General features: G+C 40.8%; 1 protein-coding gene across 6 annotated transcripts in view; it reads right to left on the bottom strand.

Annotated features, from left to right (window-relative positions):
* Positions 1 to 21,208, bottom strand: part of adkb (adenosine kinase b) — a 138,180-nt gene that overhangs the window by 103,141 nt on the left and 13,831 nt on the right. For all 6 annotated transcript variants that reach the window (XM_025010756.2, XM_017438791.3, XM_017438799.3 and 3 more), the window contains one exon: positions 19,053 to 19,131. In XM_025010756.2, coding sequence (XP_024866524.1) covers positions 19,053 to 19,131 — 79 coding nt within the window. The remainder of the gene's footprint in view (positions 1 to 19,052; positions 19,132 to 21,208) is intronic.

The raw sequence follows: 21,208 nt of genomic DNA, 5'->3' as shown, positions 1-21,208 counted from the left end.
AAAATCATAACCTCAAAGCAGATTTTGTTTCAAAGGTCTATCTGTGGAGGAAGTCATTCTCAGTGAAGCTTTCTTGACCGTTTAAGCAAAAAGTGAACTAATTTTTTAGTGCAGGACGTAAACCCTTTGGTCATGTTGGCTTTCGCCAACAATTCAATGAGTTTTTGGTCAAAAATGGTTCAGAGTCGAATGCAAAGAAAGCTTATGAGAAGAATCAAGGTCAAATCATTTTACAGCTGCACCGAGTATTTGCTGAGAGCCAGGAGGTGACAGGAAGTTCAACAAACCTACTTTCAGACATCTGCAGAAAGACAGAAACACAATGTCATTGCTTGTTTTTACTGCAATAAACACTAAAAGCAACTAGCTCCTTCTTCTTTAATAAATATTTGTTTAAATTAATAAATACATAAGAAACTACACAGCTACAGGCTAATGCTACGCATGCTAACTTCTGTTAGCATCACTAGCTCAAGTATTTCTCTACATATGATTCATTTTAACACTTAAGCAACATTAGCAGTGATGCATGTTGTACAGCAATAAGTGTTGGACAGATTTAGTGAAGCGTAAACCGACAGATAACTTGAGCTTTGTGTACACAAGGCAGCCATGTTGGATTTGAAGTTTGCATTTGGACTTTTGAGGTGTTCTGCTTGACTTTTCTAATATGAAACTCTTGAGAATCTGACTTCTGAACTTAAAAGGAACACACCACGAATGTAGTTTTTTAAACTTTTGGACCTGCAAAGGTTTTCTCGCTCCTTACGTGCAACTGTGCGACAACATTGAAGCTAACATGATCAACGAGCGTGTCACAGGTTTGTGTCGTGCATCAGGAACACGATTAAGTTGGGTGGGATGTTCTGATTTCCATGTTAACTGGAATGTAGTTTATGTTTCTTTCTTGAGATTCAAATTTCAAATTGTGTTTCGGTTTGTTGGTCAGAAGAATCTATACAAATATTTCTCCAATTTTAATAGAATTTAAAGGAATGGCATTAGCAGGAATGCATATCGCCCACCCCTTTGCATGCCAAGGTTTTAAGCAAAAATCTCACGCAGTCTGTTAGAGCTCAGAGCACCTGTTGGGGATGACTCTCAGCTACTGCCACACAAAGTTTTAGCTTAATATTTGTAAAATTGACTGCGGTTTTGCCACTTTTGGGTGTGTTAAGGTAGCTGTGTCAGCCATTTTGAGTTAAGTTGTCTGCAAAAGTTAATTAGTTGTAGATGTAGAGCCAATGATTGCTTTTAATGAGCGTTTCATTAAAATCTGTCCAGTCGTTCATGAGCTATTTTGCTAACTGACAAATAAACACATGCGCACGCACACAGGAAACTACATGATCACCTGCCTTTCGTGGCTGCAGGCGACAGAAATATACGAGCTGACGAAAAGAAAAAAAGAACAACTAATTACTTCTCTGTGCACAAACTTATTAAGCTCAGGCACAGCAGCAAACTGCAGGGTCTAGCTCTTTGAAAAGTCTTATTCAAACATAAATAAATAGAGCATTTGTCTATTGAGTTTTTCCTACAGCAGGACGGTGTGAGACTAATTCCAAATTAAACAACAGCGGCTCGGCTCAGCAGTGCAATGCTGCGACTCATTGATGAGTTTATGAGACAACAACGAAAGGCACAGCACAGGCACAGAGGAGCAAGTTATACAAAGCTTTACATCACACATGCGGTGGGCAGAAATAAAAAATCTTTCAGCCACTTACCAGCTGTGAACAAAATTACCTGCAGTATTAAAGCCAAACAAGACAGCTTGGATCCCCTGATGAGAACGTCTTGGCTATGAAGCAGCGCTGGGTGTCAGCGTGACATGAGGATGGAAGCAGGGGGGGAAGAAATCTCCGGTAAACTACAATTTATTGGTTAATCACAGCTGATGAAAGTTCCAAATGTAAAATGGTCACTGCAGAGACAGGTTTTGGTGACAGTGATTAACTTCCATTAGTTGAACTGTTAGTTTGTACCAATCCTGACTTTTTCCCTCAAACTGCTGCAGGGTTGGTTCTGATTGGTTTTGGACCCGCTGTGGTCGCTGTATACGACCATGTTCTGTGTCAATCAGAGGACAACAGTCCGAGAAGCGTTGTGTTGCATTATAAGCACCTAATTAAACAGAGCTGATGTGACAGAGAACAGGTGATGGCTGTTGGCTCACTGTGGATTTTTACAGGTTAAACTCTCCAGTCTTTGCTCTGACGCTGAGCTTTGTGAAGTCAATGCATCATTTGTCATTGTATATGTGCCTTTATTTCTCTTACATTGTGTCTATAGTTAAGCTTATAAAGGGATAGCTTTACAAAAAGGTGACTCAAATGGCTCTGAACCATGTTAACTTTAAAATAATATTATGTACCTCATAAATCAACCTACATTTGAGACTTAGAGCATCATGGAGACCTCAGAAACCATGGCTGCTTTGTAGTTTGTTTTAGGTGTTGTTTTAGAAGAATAGTAATTCAAGTTAATATAGTGACAGATGTTCCACTTATTATCTAAAATTAACAATGAAAATACAAAAACACTTGTATTAAACCAAGTAGGGGATTTTCTTTTTCTCTAGAAAAGTCATTATTAATAACTGTTAATGATGGGAAAACCCCGGCAGGCTTTTAAAGGTTGTCAAAGCAATAGCCACCATCTGCCAGCCACAGGAATCCAGAAACGCCAAACCAGCACTTTGTGAGTGGCGTAAGGAAGTTACACCCACTTTGTAATAATATGTTTCTGTTTGGTGAGTTGCCAAATGGGTCGCCGCCTGTGCAGACATGACAGGCCGATCAGATCATTTTGTACAGGAAGAAAAAAAAGGCCAAAGAAAACTGTAATTATTTGTCTGAGGTGGAGGTTAGGTCACTTTAAAATTTATAAATGCAAATTAAATTTAACATACAGAACAAATCTAGTAATGTGACTCCACTCAAAGTCGTTTTTGATGATAAGGCTTTAATTATAGCAATTAGCCTTTTAATTTTAAAGCTCAGTTCCATATTTAATAAACCTTTTGATAACTTCATAGTAGAGCTAATATTCAATTTATTTTTATTTCAAATGAGTAATCTCTTATTCTGAAACAGCTCAGCAGAATGGCGTATACTGCTCGGGATACAGTGAGTGCAGCGTTTTGATTAAATAAGTCAAAGAGTCAAAGTTTCAGGAGAAATTAACTGGAGTCACTGCAGTCGTACATCTTCCTTGACTCCACCACACCTGCTCAGGTCCATCTGTAATAATCTGCTGTCTCTGCTCTGCAGGTGCACAAAGGGTATTTATTCAAGACCCACTTACCACAAATACATGCTCTCTAGCAGCTCGGTTTTCTTTTCTGATACCATCTAACAGGACGTGCTCCCTCCCAGTTCAAGCTTTGATGATACATTTACCTTCAATAGATCAATTTCTGGAAAACAGCAATTACCCCATGACACGCGGAGCCAGAGGAAATCTATAAGTCAGAGATCTTGTAGATGCTCAATAGTCAGTCCTGCCAGTTCACATCTGCCTGCCTGGAAAACCAATGACAAACCTCAACAGTCAGAACAACGTCAGTCAATAATAGCCATGTTACACAGAAAAACTGTAAATAAGAAGTTAGGTGGCAAAAAAAACAACAACCCAGGAGCTATCTGAGATAGAAAGTATCTGTCAATGCTTCAAAATTTAATTAGAACCATAAAATTTTATGGAAATAACTGAAATGCAAAATTGACAAAAAGGTAAATATATATATTTTAAAAAGCCCGGGCATGAACAGCAATGAAATTTAAGAAACTGAAGTTGTTAGAAGATCGCAGCAACCCACTTTGGTCTTGGACCTGCTCCAACTAATGGTTAGCCTGTCAGTCAGATCAGTATTAAGTCTATTTCTCTAAAATGAGGTCATTCAAAAAGCTATTTAAACAGGTAAGATAATAACAGGTTCACAGAATCCCACTTTTGAACTGTGGCTTTAATTTTAGGTCAGTTTCTGATTGGTTCTTGGCCTCAAAGTTACTGATGTTGGATTTACAAATAGCTCATGATTTAGGTTATCTTTAAATAAGTAAACCACATATCAAAAGGTTCTTTTGTCTCATGTGTAACAATCGCTTTCGTCATATTTTGACGCGCCACAGTAACAAGTCCTGCGTCAGTGACATCACCGGCGGTGATTTGGGTAAAGTCTCGTGGCGGCTGCTCCAGATGTTGAGGGACTTCTAGAGAAGTTTAGCAAACAATCGTACACAATAACAATTGAGCTAAAAGGGTATCGGGTCGATTGAAAACTGAAAATTAAGTAGGTCTGACCAGGAGACCGTATTTGATTGGAATAGAACAGGCTGGACAACAGCCAATCGTGGGCCAATGTTGAAACAGTCTGAAAATAAACCACAAAAAAAGCTTTTCTTGTTTCCACTGTATGCGGTTTTATAGGATAACAGCAGAAATTCAAATTGACAACCAAAGAACACATCTTAAACAGTCGCATACATTCAGTAACACCTGCCTAGAACAAGATAATTGCATATCTGAGAAACTGTCTCTTCGATGTTGTTGAAACTCCTGCATTACCGAGTGACAAACAGCTGAAGTTCCTGAAAGACCCTTGAGACTTTCACCGTTACTCGACATTCCGCGGCTCGCCCCACTTCTTCTTTGCCGGCGCCTTTTTGAAGAGCGCAGATTTAATTTCTTCACGTGTTTACCTTTTTTTTTTCCCTTCATCCCCAGCTACCCCTCCCCTGCAGCATTTCACTTTCCCCTTCCCCTCCCAGAAGACAAAGCAGGCAGACAGCTCTAATAAACAGTGGCATGCAGCCTTACAGTGAAGGCGTATGCCGAGGCAGCCGATGCGATCAATTATCGAGTGGCCGATTCTCTTTAATTAGAGGGTTTAAGTATTGAGTCGAGCCTGGGTGGGAAGCTGAGAAGCAGCATGTAAACCAACCTCATTACACTGCAGTGATTCACCTCCCAGGAGCTGCAATCCATGCAATGTTTACACCATACATTTGTTTCTGTGGTAACATATCGAGTAGAGGAATGGCTTGGTGACAGACCCAGTTCCCCCCCACCTTCCCCTCCTTCCTCTAGCCTCTCCTCCACTCTCCATTTTCTTTCTTTCACTCTCCCTCCCACTCACTGCTGAAGAGGCTGTCACACTGGTTTGCCTTTTGTTGTGGAGAGTCTGGAGAGGTAGCACAATGTGTCCTAGTTAAAGCAGTGCCCCATCTGCCCGGCATAATTAGACAATTATGCTGGAAGGATCCGTCATTAATTCCTTTGTGGGGGCCAATTTCGCACCACAAAGAGGACTCAGGTTTAGTTTTTCTTTGCAAATCTCTGCTCATTTACCCTGGCTGTTGGTTATCATGCTCAAGTATTGATATTGTGGCAACTTGGGGCAGGAAAATATTCTCCTGCCAATATTGACTGGTTTGTGCTGTTGTAGTGAAAAGGCCAAGGGGAATATTGGCTGCTGTGTTCTGCTGAATAAAAACAAGCAGCTAGAAAACAGCGATGTGATTACACAGGCAGACACACAACAAACACCCATAGTTAATGTACTAGGGTTAGGTAAACTGATGAAATATACATACGGTGGAATCTTAAAGCTGCATAAATGAGTCTGCAAACGATTCGGAGGAAAGAAAACTATTCATTTTAAATAGCTAGCTGCACCTACTAAAGAATGCCCCAATGAAATCTTATATTGATCCATTATATACATGTCAAGGGGTGATAAAACAAAACAAAGCCTTAACAACCATTTAAAAAAAAACATTTATCCATTTTGTAGGATCACATCTGTCCTGTTCCTAAAAACAAACATCGTAACCCTAAAAATCTGTGTATTATTCACACAAATCAGTCATAACATTCAAACAAAGTGGCACAAATCCCCTTGGCTCCATCAAAACAGCTCTTCCACATTAAGGCACAGACTTTATGAGACCTCTGAAGGTGTCGCAAGCTGTCACAGATCATTTTGCTCTGGGATATCAACTGGACTAATATGGAAACTCTTTGAACTTTTTGTCACGCATTTCGAATCATTAAAAACAAACAAACTGTTGCAGGGCTCGTTCTGTAGCTTAAAGAGGCCCGCGGCATCATTTAACCTGTGGCGGGCGAGAATCTGCGTGGTGTGATATATGGTTTAGATGTGTGGACCTTGTCCAAGTTGCAGCCACATGAAAGCCAGAACCCAAGTTTTTCCTCATAGGTCATTGCTCTAATGAGTCTCGGCAGCTTCACTGAATTTCCTTCATCCTATTTAGTTAGCATCTCTGAATCAGTCCTAGCGTGTATATATTCACTGTTCTGCAGCTCCACGAGCAGAAGACGCCAAGCAGTTCGATACTTTGTGGCCAACTTTAAAGGTTTTCAGGAGTACGTGCTACGGCAGCTAGCTATGACGACGAGCGAACCTTGCTCTCAGATTACATCAGCTGGACTTGACCACCTGTGGCCCTGATAATGGATCATCCATTGTCTCCCTTAGTAAGTACAAGAGTTGCCTATGAGATTAGCTTTGTCTTAAAATTGTGTGTAATAAAAAGTAAAGTATATCAAGGATTGTAGTAAGGTGCAGATAAAAAAAAATAAAATAAAGTGATGCTGCAAGATCCAGTTCAACATGCAATCTAGTTTATAAATTGATGTTTAAAAGTCAAAACTTTTGGTTGATTGGGCAATTAAATGGTATAAACATAATTTAGAATATACAGGGTCGGCCAGTTGTATGGATACACCTCAATAACATGGGAATGGTTGGTGATATTAACTTCCTGTTTGTGGCACATTAAAATATGGGAGGGGGGAAAACTTTTCAAGATGGGTGGTGACCATGGTGCCATTTTGAAGTCAGCCATTTTGGATCCAATTTTTGTTTTTTCAATGGGAAGAGGGTCATGTCACACATCAAACTTATTGGGAATTTCACAAGAAAAACAATGGTGTGCTTGGTTTTAACGTAACTTTATTCTTTTATGAGTTATTCACAAGTTTCTCACCACTTATAAGATGTGTTCAAAGTGCTGTCCATTGTGTTGGATTGTCAATGCAACCCTCAACCCCCCAAGCAAATTAGTATATTTTTATAAACAAACATAAACAGCCAAGACAGATATCTGTACGGATATAAATATTATAGCAAACCGTGCACATGGCTCATTACCATATGAACACATAAACATAATGCAAACCATTTTTGTCTCAACCTATAAACCTGTGTTCTTTTGTACATAAACCTGCCTAAACTGTCTACATTTAGATACATCAACTATTGAATTTTTTTTTCCGCGCCAAGCTATCAATATTGTAACAACCTTTAAAAAAAAAAATTCACAAGCACTCAATAATTCTGGAGGGTGGACCCATTGCCACTATTGAACATTTGACAGGTCACCAATCCATCACAGAGACAACACGGAGATATATGAGACAAACAACCATCTACCCTCACATTTACTCCAAAAGTCAATTTATACTCACAAATGAACCGCACACACACACACACACACACACACACACACACACACACACACACGTTTTAAGACTGTGGGAAAATCCACACATGAATCGAGAGCTGAGTTTCAATCCATAGACCTTTCTTGTTGTGACAGCCAAAGTCAGAATTTAATAAAAATTCTAACTGTGGATTATTTGGTTTTTGTCAATCAGGCATCTTTAAAGTTGAAGACATCTCGTCGACTCAATATTTATGCTACTGCTATGGCTGGAAAGGTCAATTTAAGGTCAATTTGCCATGTGGAATAGACTGACCAAGACCTGATAAAAAAACTAAATAAAACAAAACCAAAAAAAATAAAAAATACCAGTCCATCTGAACTCACTTCATTTTCAGAGTATGAGACATTACTTTATCTCTGTGAAAAACTAAGCCGTGTTTAGTCTTAATTACGTGGAACTGGCAGCAGTTTTGATCCGTTTTAATGAGCAACCTGTTTCTAGTCAAAGTCCAAAAATGTTAGCTCCCTATCAAATACATTTGCTGCTGCGTTTCCAGTTACACTGAGAAACTCAGATAGACACAGACATGTGGGAAGCTATTTTACAATGTTACTCAAAATCTGATTAGAGCAGCGATCTAATCAGCCATGAATTCATCTGTGAAGACAAGCAGGCAAAGAGAAAATCACCGCAGAGAATTCTGTGTAATTATCAAAAATCTCACAGTGGTACATTAAAATTCTAATTACGACATATTATCTTAATTGCTAAGGAGATGCAAATCAAAACAAGGTTAGCGCTGCTCCCTTAACATGCAGGAGAACATGTGGCGGGAACCTCTTCAGCATTCACAGAATCAGCTTGACTTGTTCGACATGAGAGGCTGTCATTTTGTAATGCCTCTCCCTCTTAGGGGCGATAATCCTTGCTGAGAGCGCAAGCGGCAATGGCGCAGTCGTGCAACAATGACATAGGGAAAAAAAAACAAAAAAAAACATCTAATTGCTGTGCAATCATTTCCCTTTTATTGTACCAAACAAAGCGAGGGAAAGATCCTCGCAAGACAACTAATTTTGCTGTCCAGAAAAAACAAAACGCTTCCAAACTGTAACCGTCTCGCCAGTACAAAGTGCGGCGGATTTATTACAAGCCGCTGGCGAAAGACGAAGGCGAAACATTTTGGTTCTGCCCTTGATTGTCTGTCATGTGCATGTCTGTCTGTTAGCAAAATATCTCATGAACCACTGGACTGAGTTTCATGAAACTTTTCTGAAAAAAATCATTGAAAGTACACCTAAAACTGATAAAGTGTTAGATCCAATCCAATTCCAGATAGCCACCAAAGCTAGGTGACATTAGGCAGACAATGTTACAGATATCGGGCTAAAATTTGGAATGGCAGTAGCTGAGAGCCATTCACAGCACATAGCCTGAGCACTAACAGATATGATGTCGTCCATAAGGTTATGTTCAAGGTTTGATCAAAATGGCTTCAACTCTGTTATTTATCAGTATGAGTTGATCTTAGTCTAAAAGTCTGGCATGAAAGCTGGCGGGCGATATGCATTCCTTCAAGAAATGCTCAGCCTTTATTTGGTTTCTGAAATGACTATCGTGCTAATAGAGTCGTATAGCAAAAAAACATCTCATATGATCTTTCAACACATTTCACACTTGGTCTGAAATTCTCCTCCAGACGCATCCATGTACAGGAAAAAAGTTCACGAAGCCGCGACTCCCTGGCTACACAACAAATTGCGTGCCGTAAATTTTATTTGACAGGTGGACACTGTAACTCTGCGGACATAAGACAGCCGGATGACAGAAAGCACAAGGGCTAATGGTGACAGGGGAGAACGTGCCATTCTGCGTGAATTTATGAGAGGCAATCCATCAGGGGAGGCCAATCGGCATCAAACGTGGATAGGACACGTTTAAATGTGGCTTTAGAAGGTTTCCGAACAATCAGGAAACGAGTGGAAAGGGTGCAGAGACAAGCAATTTGATACCACCAGCAAAGGATGATTTTCACTCCAGTGCTGCTTTTAATTGAGAAGGTTATGCTTTGAATAGAGAGCTTCCATTTCTCTGGAGGTCCTCACAGGTAATTACAGAATGTGGCAGCCTTAAACTAACTATGAGTTATTTCTGAGACATCGCATTCCTGACAGAAAATAATAAACTACAGGAACACCGTGTTTTTACTAAGAGATATTGGAGTTTTTCTACCAGTTGGCTTTGGGACGGCGGTTACCCACATACTGTAAATTGAGTTTCTTGTTCTCACTTTCTCCTCACACACACACACACACACACAGAACAAACACTTTCACAGATGCACAGTCCTTCCCCTTGCTGGACAGAAATAAATGGAGACCCCAGGAGTTCCCTTTGGCCCTGGCCCTTGCAGTGTATACCAGAACCAACAGCTCTGATCACTCCTGAGAAAGCAAAAGCTGCTCAGGGATCGCTTTACAATTCTCAGGGGCTCGAATAACCTGATCTTGAACTGATCCTGAGCACTGATCCTTTTGGTATTGGGTTAGGAACGTGTGAAGGGGCCTGTTGAATGAGCTCGCTGGATATCAACATCCTCACTCTGTGTTGCTCCGGCGCGGCAGATTGTTTAACTTGATTAGTCTCTGCCCAAGTGTTAGAGTACCCAACGCCGAAGCCCTGCAGACACCGGTATCAGTGTGTCCGAGGGAAAAGTGTTCTCCCGAGTCTCAAGGTGGAGCCCATTACCCTGAGTGAGAGCACTGTAAGTTAATAGGATTTGCTCGCGATCAAGAGACTGGGCTATTTCCTGAGGCTGTTACAGGCCGAAGCACAAAAATAAATGTTCCTTTATTCAAGACTATTAAAAGTCTCCCGCTCCAAAAAAAAAAAAAAAAAAAAAAAAAACCTCCATACCATCTACCACTCTGACCCAACCCTTACTTTTTCTCCTTGTTGGAATATCTGTTTTTGCAGCAGGAGGTTGTACCCTCCCCTCTTTTCACTTGCTTTTTTTTTTCTCCTTCCAGCCAGTAAAAGTAAAAGGTTGGCACTTTTTGTCTAAAGGAGCCATTTGTTCAGGTGAAAATGAAACTTGCATTGTAAGCAGAGCCTTGCCTGCATTTGAACAGGGGCAGAGGGGATTCCAGATTAATCATAGGACCAAACACCGTGCGGATATTCATTGTGGAGTAATTGCTAAGGGGCTTTATGTAATGTATTCTCCCCATGAGGTAAAACCTTGTAGCAGTGAGGAGGGATAATAGAGTAAGAGGATCATACAAAAATGTTTGCTGCTCCAACCTTTCGCTCCGAGCTTAACCCTGACCTCAGATAGTAATTACAGAGTTACAGAGTTAATTACCAACTGATCTGAGGAAGAAGATCCATCCTATTCCACTGCGGAAGTCAACTGAGCTTAAGAACCTCCTTCAGTAGAGCAATGGTTCATAACCTTGTATAATTTAGCAACAAGAGCCATCTTTTTAAAAAAAAAATTCACCCATTAATTTCCCAAAATCTAATGGTACCACAAAAGGCAGAGACATTGGGACATTTCTGGATCAAGACGTTACTTGAAAAGTTTGCTTGATGCGTTCATTATCAGCTGCTAGCGAGAAAAGTGGGAATGGAAAGATTTTATTGGAACTGAAAAGCAAGTCACTGGATGTACATTTACAACTGATCTGCTTCAAGATGGCTGCCACACCTAATCAACCCTAGATCAAATGTTGGGTACCAGTAGCTGTGAGTCAACCTGAACACATACCTCTACCTGGTTTTATATTATAAATTTCTACATAAATGTGGCTAAAAAAATTGTTACTTATTACACAAAAGTTCTATAAGCAAATAAATGTATTGTTCTTCAGCAAACTGAAGGAATTACACAAAAATACTATTATTTGTCATTCTTTATTGTAGGAAAATATCAAATATTCCAAGTTTGTGAGTGTCAAAAGCTTGTGAACCAAAAGAATACGCAATTAGTTTACAGGTGGTATAAAAGGTGAGTGTTTTTAACAACAGACTCAGAGAGATGACTACAAACAGGTGAGTCTAGAACTATGCTGCTCAACTCATAACAAAGATTATTCTGAAGATAACTTCAATGATCTGCCTCATAATGTCCACTATCAGAACTCTGAATACAAATATGTCAAAAGCCCGAAAAACAAAACTTTATTTAACCAACCTACATTTGAAGGGTGTCTTTTCTTGTATTTTTCTACCTATACCCAACGAATTTTCCATCTATCCATTTTATTTACTTACTTTTCCCTGCAGGGTCGAAGGGAACTGGTGCCTATCTTCAGCAGTCATTAGGTACATATCTAAACTTGGAGGTTCTGTTCATTTGTTTCTTTGCAATTTGACTTTTTTCACTTTAGTTTTAGAATCAATAATGCTTTCCGCCAAAGGTAAATAAAAAAGAAAGACAACCCACTTTAAACAACGTATAAGGGAGATAAATGTAAATGTACTTAAGTTAGCCAAATTGTCAACATTTTGTTCACAAATATTTACAGAAAATCCAATTAAAAACTTATTGGTTACTTATCAAGATGGACAGTTGCTACGCATAAATAATGTCATTTTTAGTCGTAAAATGAGTAAATATCAGTTGGACCTAATTTATTGTGATTGTAATTTATAATTACTTTCTAAAGATACTAGTTGCAATTTCACAAAACTATTTTTGTTAAATTTCAAAACAATGTAAGCAATTCAAGTAGTTTCAAATGTGCAAACTAATCATGACGTGGGAAGCAAAAAAAATAAAAAAATTAGAATCAAAAGCATTTTGTGAAACTGAATTCAGCCTATAAGCCCTAATTATTCCCATATAGCTCAGTGCTGATAGAAACTTGTATCCTTTGTGGTGCAAAACATGTCATAACTTAACATCTGACAACCTGATAAAGTAAATAAAGCGCGTTAGTCTGTATAATAAACCTATGTGAGTAAAAAAAAAAAAAATGGACACATTTTCTTAGGATTTAGTTTAGAACCTCAAGATAAAATAGAACGGGTGTATTTCGCAGCAGATCTAAGCACAGCTCACTCAGGAAACCTGAATGTCTTCAGTGAGTCAAACAGTTAAGTTGAGCCGCTGCTACCATAAACCCGGTGGGAGAGCTTGGAATAATCTAGGCAATGTTAATGATGCAATTTATATGTGAGGGGACCGGTGTTTGGCAGGCTCTTTCCGTCTGAGCGGGCTGCGCAACCCAGCGAGCTCCCAACACCCCCTGCTAGATGGAGGGGGTGGAGTAGGAGGAGGATGTCAGAGCCCATGTGAAAAGAGGGAGCGAGCGAAGCACTGATAAGAGCCATTACTATTAGTGTCTGTCTGTCACCTGCTGTGCGTCATCCAGCCTCCTCTCTCTCCGCATGCTTTCCCCCCCATCCCCGTCGCTCCATCCCCATCCGTTTTCCTGAGGCACATCACTTCGAATTTGCACTCACCTACACATTTTCCATCCTGTCAAAGATAGACTCGGCTGGCTCGAACACTGCGCCAAGTTGAACTCTGAAAACTCCTGCAAGCTTTGTTTCAAAACAGTTGTGAATTAGTGAAGGTGCAGACATCTGCCAGCACTTATTCGATAAACAAAACAGAAATAGATGAAAATGAATTGGCAGGAGGAGGACAAAATATTCGACACAACTTTCATTTTCTCTGGGCCAACACAAAGCCTAATTTGGTATTTCATTTATTACTTGGCGCGGTTCTGCAGCTCCTTAAACTTATGAACTCGGGAGAAATGAACAGTAATTGCAGGCTGTTCTTTATTTTCTTAAAACCTTTTTAACCAAAATATTTAAAGCTGTTTTTCTCAGTTGCTATGCAACACTTCAACCGCAAGAGTGGGAGCATGCTGAGAATGTGCCAAATAAATACCACTGCCACAGGCATTCTGCGGGGAAATATGAGAGAGGGGCATCATTCAAGAGATTTACGGAAACCCACAATCATTCTTTCATTCACCAGTTGCTTGACCTGTGTCAACAGACGACTTCAACAATGGCTCGTTTAATGAATCATTGTTTACGGGCTGAAATGTTCCCAGATCGTCCCACGGTCGTTTGAGCACATCTCTTTATACTCTTTATACTTTTAACACGACGGCGTGTTAAAAGTCCTGAATGTGACACAAGAATGCTGCCGTCTACTTCCCGAGTCGTGTCACTCGGCGCTCGCCTGGAGCCTGGGCAGCTGCGCAAGAGACGAGCAAAAAGGCGAGCAAACCAAGCCTGGAACCAAGGACTTAAAGCAAGGACACGTTACGCAAGATATCACATTCGATTCTAGTGCCAGCCTCTGAGGCTAGATGATACACATTTAGTGAGTCTGTCTCTCGAGCCCTCAATGTTAATCAACACTCTTCCCAATGCATACTTATGAGTTACAATCTACTCCCTTCGACTTCCCTTTGGCAGCTTGAATTAAGTTGCAAATTTGATGGCAAATTAACTTCAGCAGGGGTGTTGATATGTCACCTTTATGGGAAACTGTGCCAACTGTTGATGCAACAAAAATACCCTGCACTTGACAGGAAAATTAAATCAAACCTATTCATTTGGTGCCAAAGAAACATTTAAAGAAACAGGGAAAAGGGGGCCACCGGATTCTTAATGCCTTCTGATGACAAAACCCCAACATAATCGCTCAGTCAACCTTTATCACCGCGATCACAGAGCGCGGAATTTAATGAATACTGGTATTAGCTGTGACATACAGTCACAATACAGTTGAGGTGGGAGGAATACATGTTCAGACAAGTGTGTGTACAAGTGTGCAAAAGGGGAGGTGAATGTGGAGCCAACTGAGATCTCCGCACTTCATCACTGAGTAAATGGCACCGCAGACATGAGCTGCGACTTCACAGCTGCTTCATGGCGGGTGACATTGAAGCCCACGCATGAGCACATCGCTCATCAAAGTGAATGAGGCGTTCGTTGCTCCTTGCGCAGAGGAAAAACAATGGCAGCCCCCCCCCCTCTCAAGTGCACACTTGCACACCTGGAATGTTGAGTGAGTGGAGATGGGAATGAAAAAAAAAAAAAAAAAAAGAAAAGAAAAATCCATTTGGATTCATGCATCTCTCACGAGAAGCTTAACAGACTGTGACCTTTCCCTGCTTCGTAATGGGAAGGAAACAACAAGACCTCGGTGCCATAAAACAGCTCCGAGTGCAAGCCAACAGTGGTTCTGCAATTAACCTGTCTTAAAACAAACAAGAGGGCTTTGCTTCACCAACAGGCAAACACTTGAGAGGGTTGATTTCTGTGGCATGAAACCCAAAGGCCCACTAGGGCTCGGGTTTTAATCGGTCATTAGTGTGCTTATTTCAGCACAGCTGTGCTGCGACCTATGCATGCGTAGACTCGCTTAATTCCATCAAAAACCCCAGAAACTCAAGAATGAGCGAGTATCACATGTCTCAGAAGCGCCCCCCCCCCGGTCTCTTTACAGACAAAGAGCGTTTGTTCTAATGTTGATCATTAGGTGTGGGAGAGGAAAAAGAAAAAAGTATAAACAGAAAGTGACAGAAAAATTATAAATGCCCCCTTTTAGCATACATAGGCACATCCTCCCAAACGTCGAGTCACAGAGCACGAACACAAAAGCTCCACTCTTTCTCCTTAACTGTCCTCTTTCCTCTAAGTGGTACCAGACGTAGGTATTTCTTCATTTAGCCCCATTCGAATGGAGGCAAGTCGCCATTCTTTATTTATTTTACAAAACGAGCGGTAAAAGCCAAACATTAGGTCATGGAACATTTTCACCCAGAGAAATAAGTCACTGCCTTCAATGAGACATCAAAACCAGTTGAGGCATTCTCCTGCAAAATATGAGCTGGTCAGGAACTTTCTCAAAGTCAAGTGGTGCTGTGGGACTTCTCTGTTATTTAAATACAACTTTCAGCGGTGTGGTGCACATGCGTTTCCAATTAAGAGCTCGGAGCCAACAGCCCGAGTTGGGCCCCATTCACCCTTTTTCCACGACTGACCAAGTCTCAGGAAATGTTAAACAGGCACCGAAAACCATGACAGAGACAGCAAATTTTTCAAAAGTCTTTGCTCTTTAAACAATAATTAGGACATCACAATGAATTGATTATGTAGACTGCTCAGAAAAATGCACAAAGTCTAAACAGAGGAAAGCAAATGCAATTAATCATAACTTTTTTTTTTTTTGTGACACATTTACAGGCTAAGGCACTTAGACGAAGCAATTTGTCCACTGGGTGAATGCGTACAAAGCCTGCTTACAGTGCAAAGAAATACAATATGTCAATGATGTTGATTTGTGGGGAACCTAATGAGGGCGCATAGTTTACACGAGGCAGTCAGAGTAGGATCTACTTCACTCACAGCAGCAATAACTCCCTATGAGCCTGTCTCTGCTCAGACTTCAATCTCTGGGCCCTTAGGAGCTGTTGGAGGACTTTGATGTTCTGTCTAAATGAATTGACTGTGCTTCTTGATACAGCCCTGCAGTCAACTGACTCCCCCCCACCAATCCTGCCACCTGTGATAAACACCACGAGTGCTCGGCAATACGAAATTTTGGATCACGTGCTCAGAAAAAGCCCCCTTTTTTTCTTCCCCCCAATCCTTCGAATTTGCAAATAACTGAAGAACTCATATATATATATATATATATATATATATATATATATATATATATAATTGTTGTTTTCCGCTCGGCTTTATCCGAGCAAAAGCTCTTTGATGTGTGAGGCTGTGTGTGAGCAGGCAACACTGGGCTGGTTTTTGTTACCTTACAGCCCCGCAACATCCAGAAAGTAAGCCTTTATGTCGGATGCCCCTTCAGGGCATGGTGTTTGTTAGAGCCAGGGCAAAGGCAGCAGCCTCCAACCCACTTCTATCGTCGCACTTTTTTTTTTTTTCCCCTTCTTCTAAAGAATCAGAGCCAGAAAGCTCTGCATACATGCTTGTGGGTTCACAGACTTGATCTGAACAAGATCTGAGGCCCGTTCAGGGGCATTTGTGCTCAGGTAAGGCACTGATACATCTAATTTAAGACCCCCCTCCCTTGTCACGATGTGTAATTTGATTAAGGATATGACTATAAATGCTGCAAAAGTAAAGATGGCACTGAGTGTAACCCGGAGATTAAAAGCAAATATTGCTTCAACCAAAGAGTAGGCCAGCGGAAGGTAATAAAAAGCATTTCCAAAAGGAATGCATATCACTCACCACCTTTCATGCGGTTTTAAACTAATTTCATCTTATGCTGAGAAATGAGTTATAGCCATTTTGGTCAAACCTTGACAATAACATTATGCTTAATCTCATGCAATACTGTGATATCTTTAGCTCAATATCAGTAAAATCCATTGATATATTGCCATTTTTTCTGTTGGCCAAAAGTTAATCGGTTGGAGGAGTACATCTAATGGGTACTTTCTGCAAGTTTTGATAAAATGTGTCCAGTGGTTACAAAGTACAGACAAATGAACACACGCACACAGACAAAAAACATCATCGCTTCGCTTTTGGTGGCAGACGATAAAGCGAGACGATATTTATCCATCCAAGCTTCTTTTTTTGGCTAAATCCAATTACCAGCCACTCTGCTGCCACTGAAAAGCCGAGGTTTAGATTTTGCCGAAACCTCGCACGAAACGTCATCGTTTAACCTATTACATCCTCAGATGGAGCAGCCGAGTTTTGGAGGGAAGTAGGAGTTCTACTTGGCGAAGCCACTGATCCTCCCACACCTTGGGTTTTTCCCAGCGCGTGCAGTGATTCCTGTGCAAAGCCTCTGAACACCCCTCTCTCTCTCTCTCTCTCTCCTTCCTCCTCCTCCTCCAGCGGCGATGGCGAGCAAACCTGCCCCTGGATCGAGCATCTCATTTAGTCGCTGGGGCCCTTTGATGTGGATTCAGAGCTGCAGTGCATATCATTTGTGTTTGAAGGTTCAGCTTCCACAATACAGCCTGGTTTGAAGTTTCACATATTGCAGGTGCTACAATGTGATAATCCGGGAGCCAGTTATGCATTATACATTTTTCATAAAAGAACACCATAAACTGAAAGTGGAATGTGGAAAAGTCAGTGCTTTAAGGTATATATTGACACAAACAGTTTGCGAGACTCCGGGGTGTGGGACGAAAACACTCTTGTTATCTCGAGCATTTCAGAATCAGCTCTACATCTTTACTCAGAAGGGGGTAAATATCCAAATAAACAGAGTAGAATAACATTTGACTAGGGCCTGCTATGCTGTTATGAGACCAATTTAGATGGCTGATCGCTTCTCTCGGGGCACGGCGAGAAGAAGGGCCGTGACGGCTCACGTCTTTAGCGAGGGGCCAGCAATGAAAATCTCTTTAGCCGTCTAATTTCACGAGGGAGTTGATTTGCAGCTCGGGGGGCCAAGTCTGATGGTGTCCTCTTAAATAAAACATGAAAGATCGTCGTCGACATGTGTGTCTTAACTGGAAAAAGGATCAAAATGAACGTGCGCCTTTACTGTAGCCAGATTTATAACAAGAGACGAGGAGAAAGCCTGTTGAAAAGTTGGCGATTATATTTTTAAACCCTGAAAAAGAAGAAAAGACGGCGCTAACTGCATCGAGCATGCAGGATTTTCTTATTTAAAAAAAAAAAAAAAAAAAAGAGTAGTCGTTGCCCGGAGAAGAAAACCTAGCTGACAGTTAATGTCTGTAAGAGACGGAGTTTTATGCAAACACTTATGATCTTGATAATTAAAGAGTGTTTGTATGGAGGTGCACAGCTCCACGTTTCTCTTTAAAGGATGTTTACTGTCTCTTAAGCACAGGGATGGTGACTGCCTCGGGGCCTGCCTACTTTCTTTTCCCAAGCTCTGTATCTGTCTTTTGATAAATACACACAAACACACTGGTGAGGAGATATGCAAACTCTACACACTGAGCTAACATGTGAAAACTCACACGCACAACAAAGACTCGATGCTTTCACAGACATCAGCCTCTCAATTAGCTTCTGCACTCATTTCCCCCTCCTTATTTTTCAGCTGGATTCCTTTTCTTTGTTCACTGTGAGCAGACCGAAGCCTTATCAGCAGCTAATCACCGCATGTCAAATTCAAAGACTCGCTGCAGTCACTTTAAATAAAAAAATAAAGTTAAAAAAAAAGAGGAATTAGTGAATAATCTTCTAAAATTCAGATTGTCATTTTAGATTTGAACAATCAACAATTTCTTTTAGATGCTCAAATCTGTCGAACAGCCAGAGAGGAGATCAGCATTCGTTGGATGTAATTTGTTGTGACATGTTAATTGCATCTACTTGTAATTCTCTCTAATTGATGCTTGATATGTCTCAGGAAATTAGGCCAACTAGATAACACTGTAAATATTATTAATCCTCCCCGCCTTTCTCTTTTTCCGTGGCAGGTCTGATGAATTCACAACAGCCAGAGCTGTAATGTGTCAATGTGCTGCGCAGCTATGCTCCGGGCTCCCAGAGCTGCCAGGCAGACAAATCTAAGGTTACAAGCATACCACTGTATATTCAAAACACATTCGGGCACACCGCGGCGAGCCAAGAAGACTAACCTGAGCAATTTTCACCGAGTTCTGGGTGGAACCACCGGCGTGGTATTCCACTTTCTTCCTCTTGACGATTTCGGCAAACCTGCAATAGAAACAGAAGTGGCCAGTCAAAGTCAAGTCTGCAGCTTACGGACAAAGTTATTAACGAGGAAAAAGAATGATACAAGGAGGTGTATTTACGGCGCGTTGGGGGTTTCAAAACATAATTCAGACCTTCTGTAGTGGGGATCTGTGGAAGGGTTTTAAACAATTAATGTCTTACCTGTTGTGGACAGCTCTTTGAACAACCTCAGCTTGGATAAATAATTGATTCCTACAGGATTGTCGGGCTAACAGCTAGACCAAGTGAGGCCAAGGCCAAAGTGGATTCCTGGCATCTTAAAACAATGTCAGTCTCAAAAACCTGCCTTCATCCAAACACCGAAAATAAACCAAAACGTTGTAGTAAGTATGCCAGACCTGTGTGTGACGCTGTAATGCTGACACAAATAGAAACCAACAATTTATTGCAAATTTCTTTTTAAAATGGCATAAATTCTCAATAGTACGGGATAAATTAGTAAATTACTAAGTATTTCCAAGACTTATGAGTTTAGGCTGTTCAAACGTATTTAACAATTCCCTTGCTCACCGAAACTGGATAACTAAGCAACTTATTTATAGGAAAAGGCCACCTCTAATTACATTTTTTTTAATGTTTGAATCACACAGCAAAGTTTAGAAAAGATAGTCACAGTCTAAACACAATGAGTCAAGAAAAAAAAAAAAAAAAAAAACACCTCAGAGAACTGCTGCACAAAGCAGACCGACTGGCGGAGTTTTCAAACATAAACCACGGGAACACACTTAGGTCTACAGAGGAATGCTGAATGCGGTTCTATCCCTTTTTTTTTGTGTGTGTCTTCGCTTCACATTGCCATTTCTAACATCAATAGCTTTGGTGCGTCTGCGTAACGTGATGCAAAGCTGGGCCCCGCTGCAAGACAGACGCTTTATCTTGGAGGCTGGGAACATAAATAATGTGTATTCTCCTTAAAGTTCACACNGGGGGGGGGTATCTATATAAACACGTCCACCCTGCTAATGTAATTGGTTAAGATGATATAAAATATTAGCATGCGGTTGGGTTTTTTTCCCTCTAAGCATATATCGAAGGCTACCCATTTGCATTTGTATTTACATCTATGTTAAATAGCTTAAAATGGATTATACTATTCCCACTGGTGTCGTGTGTAATTTCATCCTAAAGTCCTAGCATTCCTTGAAGGATTGCATATCATCCGCCACCTTTTTATGGCAGAATTTTAAACTAAAGATCACCTTATGTGGAGAAATGATGGAGCTGTAGTGGTTTTGGTCAAACCTTGAACATAACATCACAACAAGAGGTCACATTTAGAGTATGTATCTGTGCTCAGTATGTGTAAAAAAGCCATTGTTTACATTAGTTAGGGTTAGTTGGCAGCCATCTTGATTTGGATTGACTCCAAAAATTAATCAGCTGTAAAAGTACATCCAGTGATTGTTTTTTTTTTTTGAAGTGCCATAATTATTTGTCGAGTGGTTTGTGAGTTATGTTGGTGGGAGACGGACACACAAACACACACACACGTGCGCAAGGGCAAAAACATTATCACTCCACCTTCGCCTTTTGGCAGCGTGGGATAATAATCAGAGTAAAAGGAGTTGAAAATGCCTGAGTGCCATCCTAAAGTGGTTGGGTGACATTCCGAGGCATTTCCGGGATTTAAAGACATTTTTGGGGCTGTTGACATTTGCAAAGAGAGGCGAGATCGAATTCGATCTGGAGAGAAATATGTCCCGTCGACTGTAAATACTGCCTGAAAAACAGGAGTAATCTGTACGCGGAGTGTATTATGACCGAACAACATGTGTGTCATGTGTGAAGCGAGCGGACTGGGGCTCTTTTTGCCGCTCTCCTTGGGGGATTAGGCAGGAGGTGGGTTGTATAGGAACGGTAAATTATCTCTGCCCCAACTATAGCTCAATACTTAAGCACAACCTGGTTTAACTTGGCGTGGGTGAATTTTGAGCTGGTGTGAAAGTAACCTTTACTGGTTCAAAGAAAGTCTACATATCATGTGTCAAGGCAGGAATTCTACCCAGGGCAGAGTGTTCCTAATAAAAAAAAAAATAAA

The sequence above is a fragment of the Kryptolebias marmoratus genome, linkage group LG17 (assembly GCF_001649575.2).
Source record: "Kryptolebias marmoratus isolate JLee-2015 linkage group LG17, ASM164957v2, whole genome shotgun sequence".
Classification (NCBI taxonomy): domain Eukaryota; kingdom Metazoa; phylum Chordata; class Actinopteri; order Cyprinodontiformes; family Rivulidae; genus Kryptolebias; species Kryptolebias marmoratus.
Note: the sequence above shows the minus strand (reverse complement) of the source record. Positions and strands in the feature narration are given on the sequence as shown.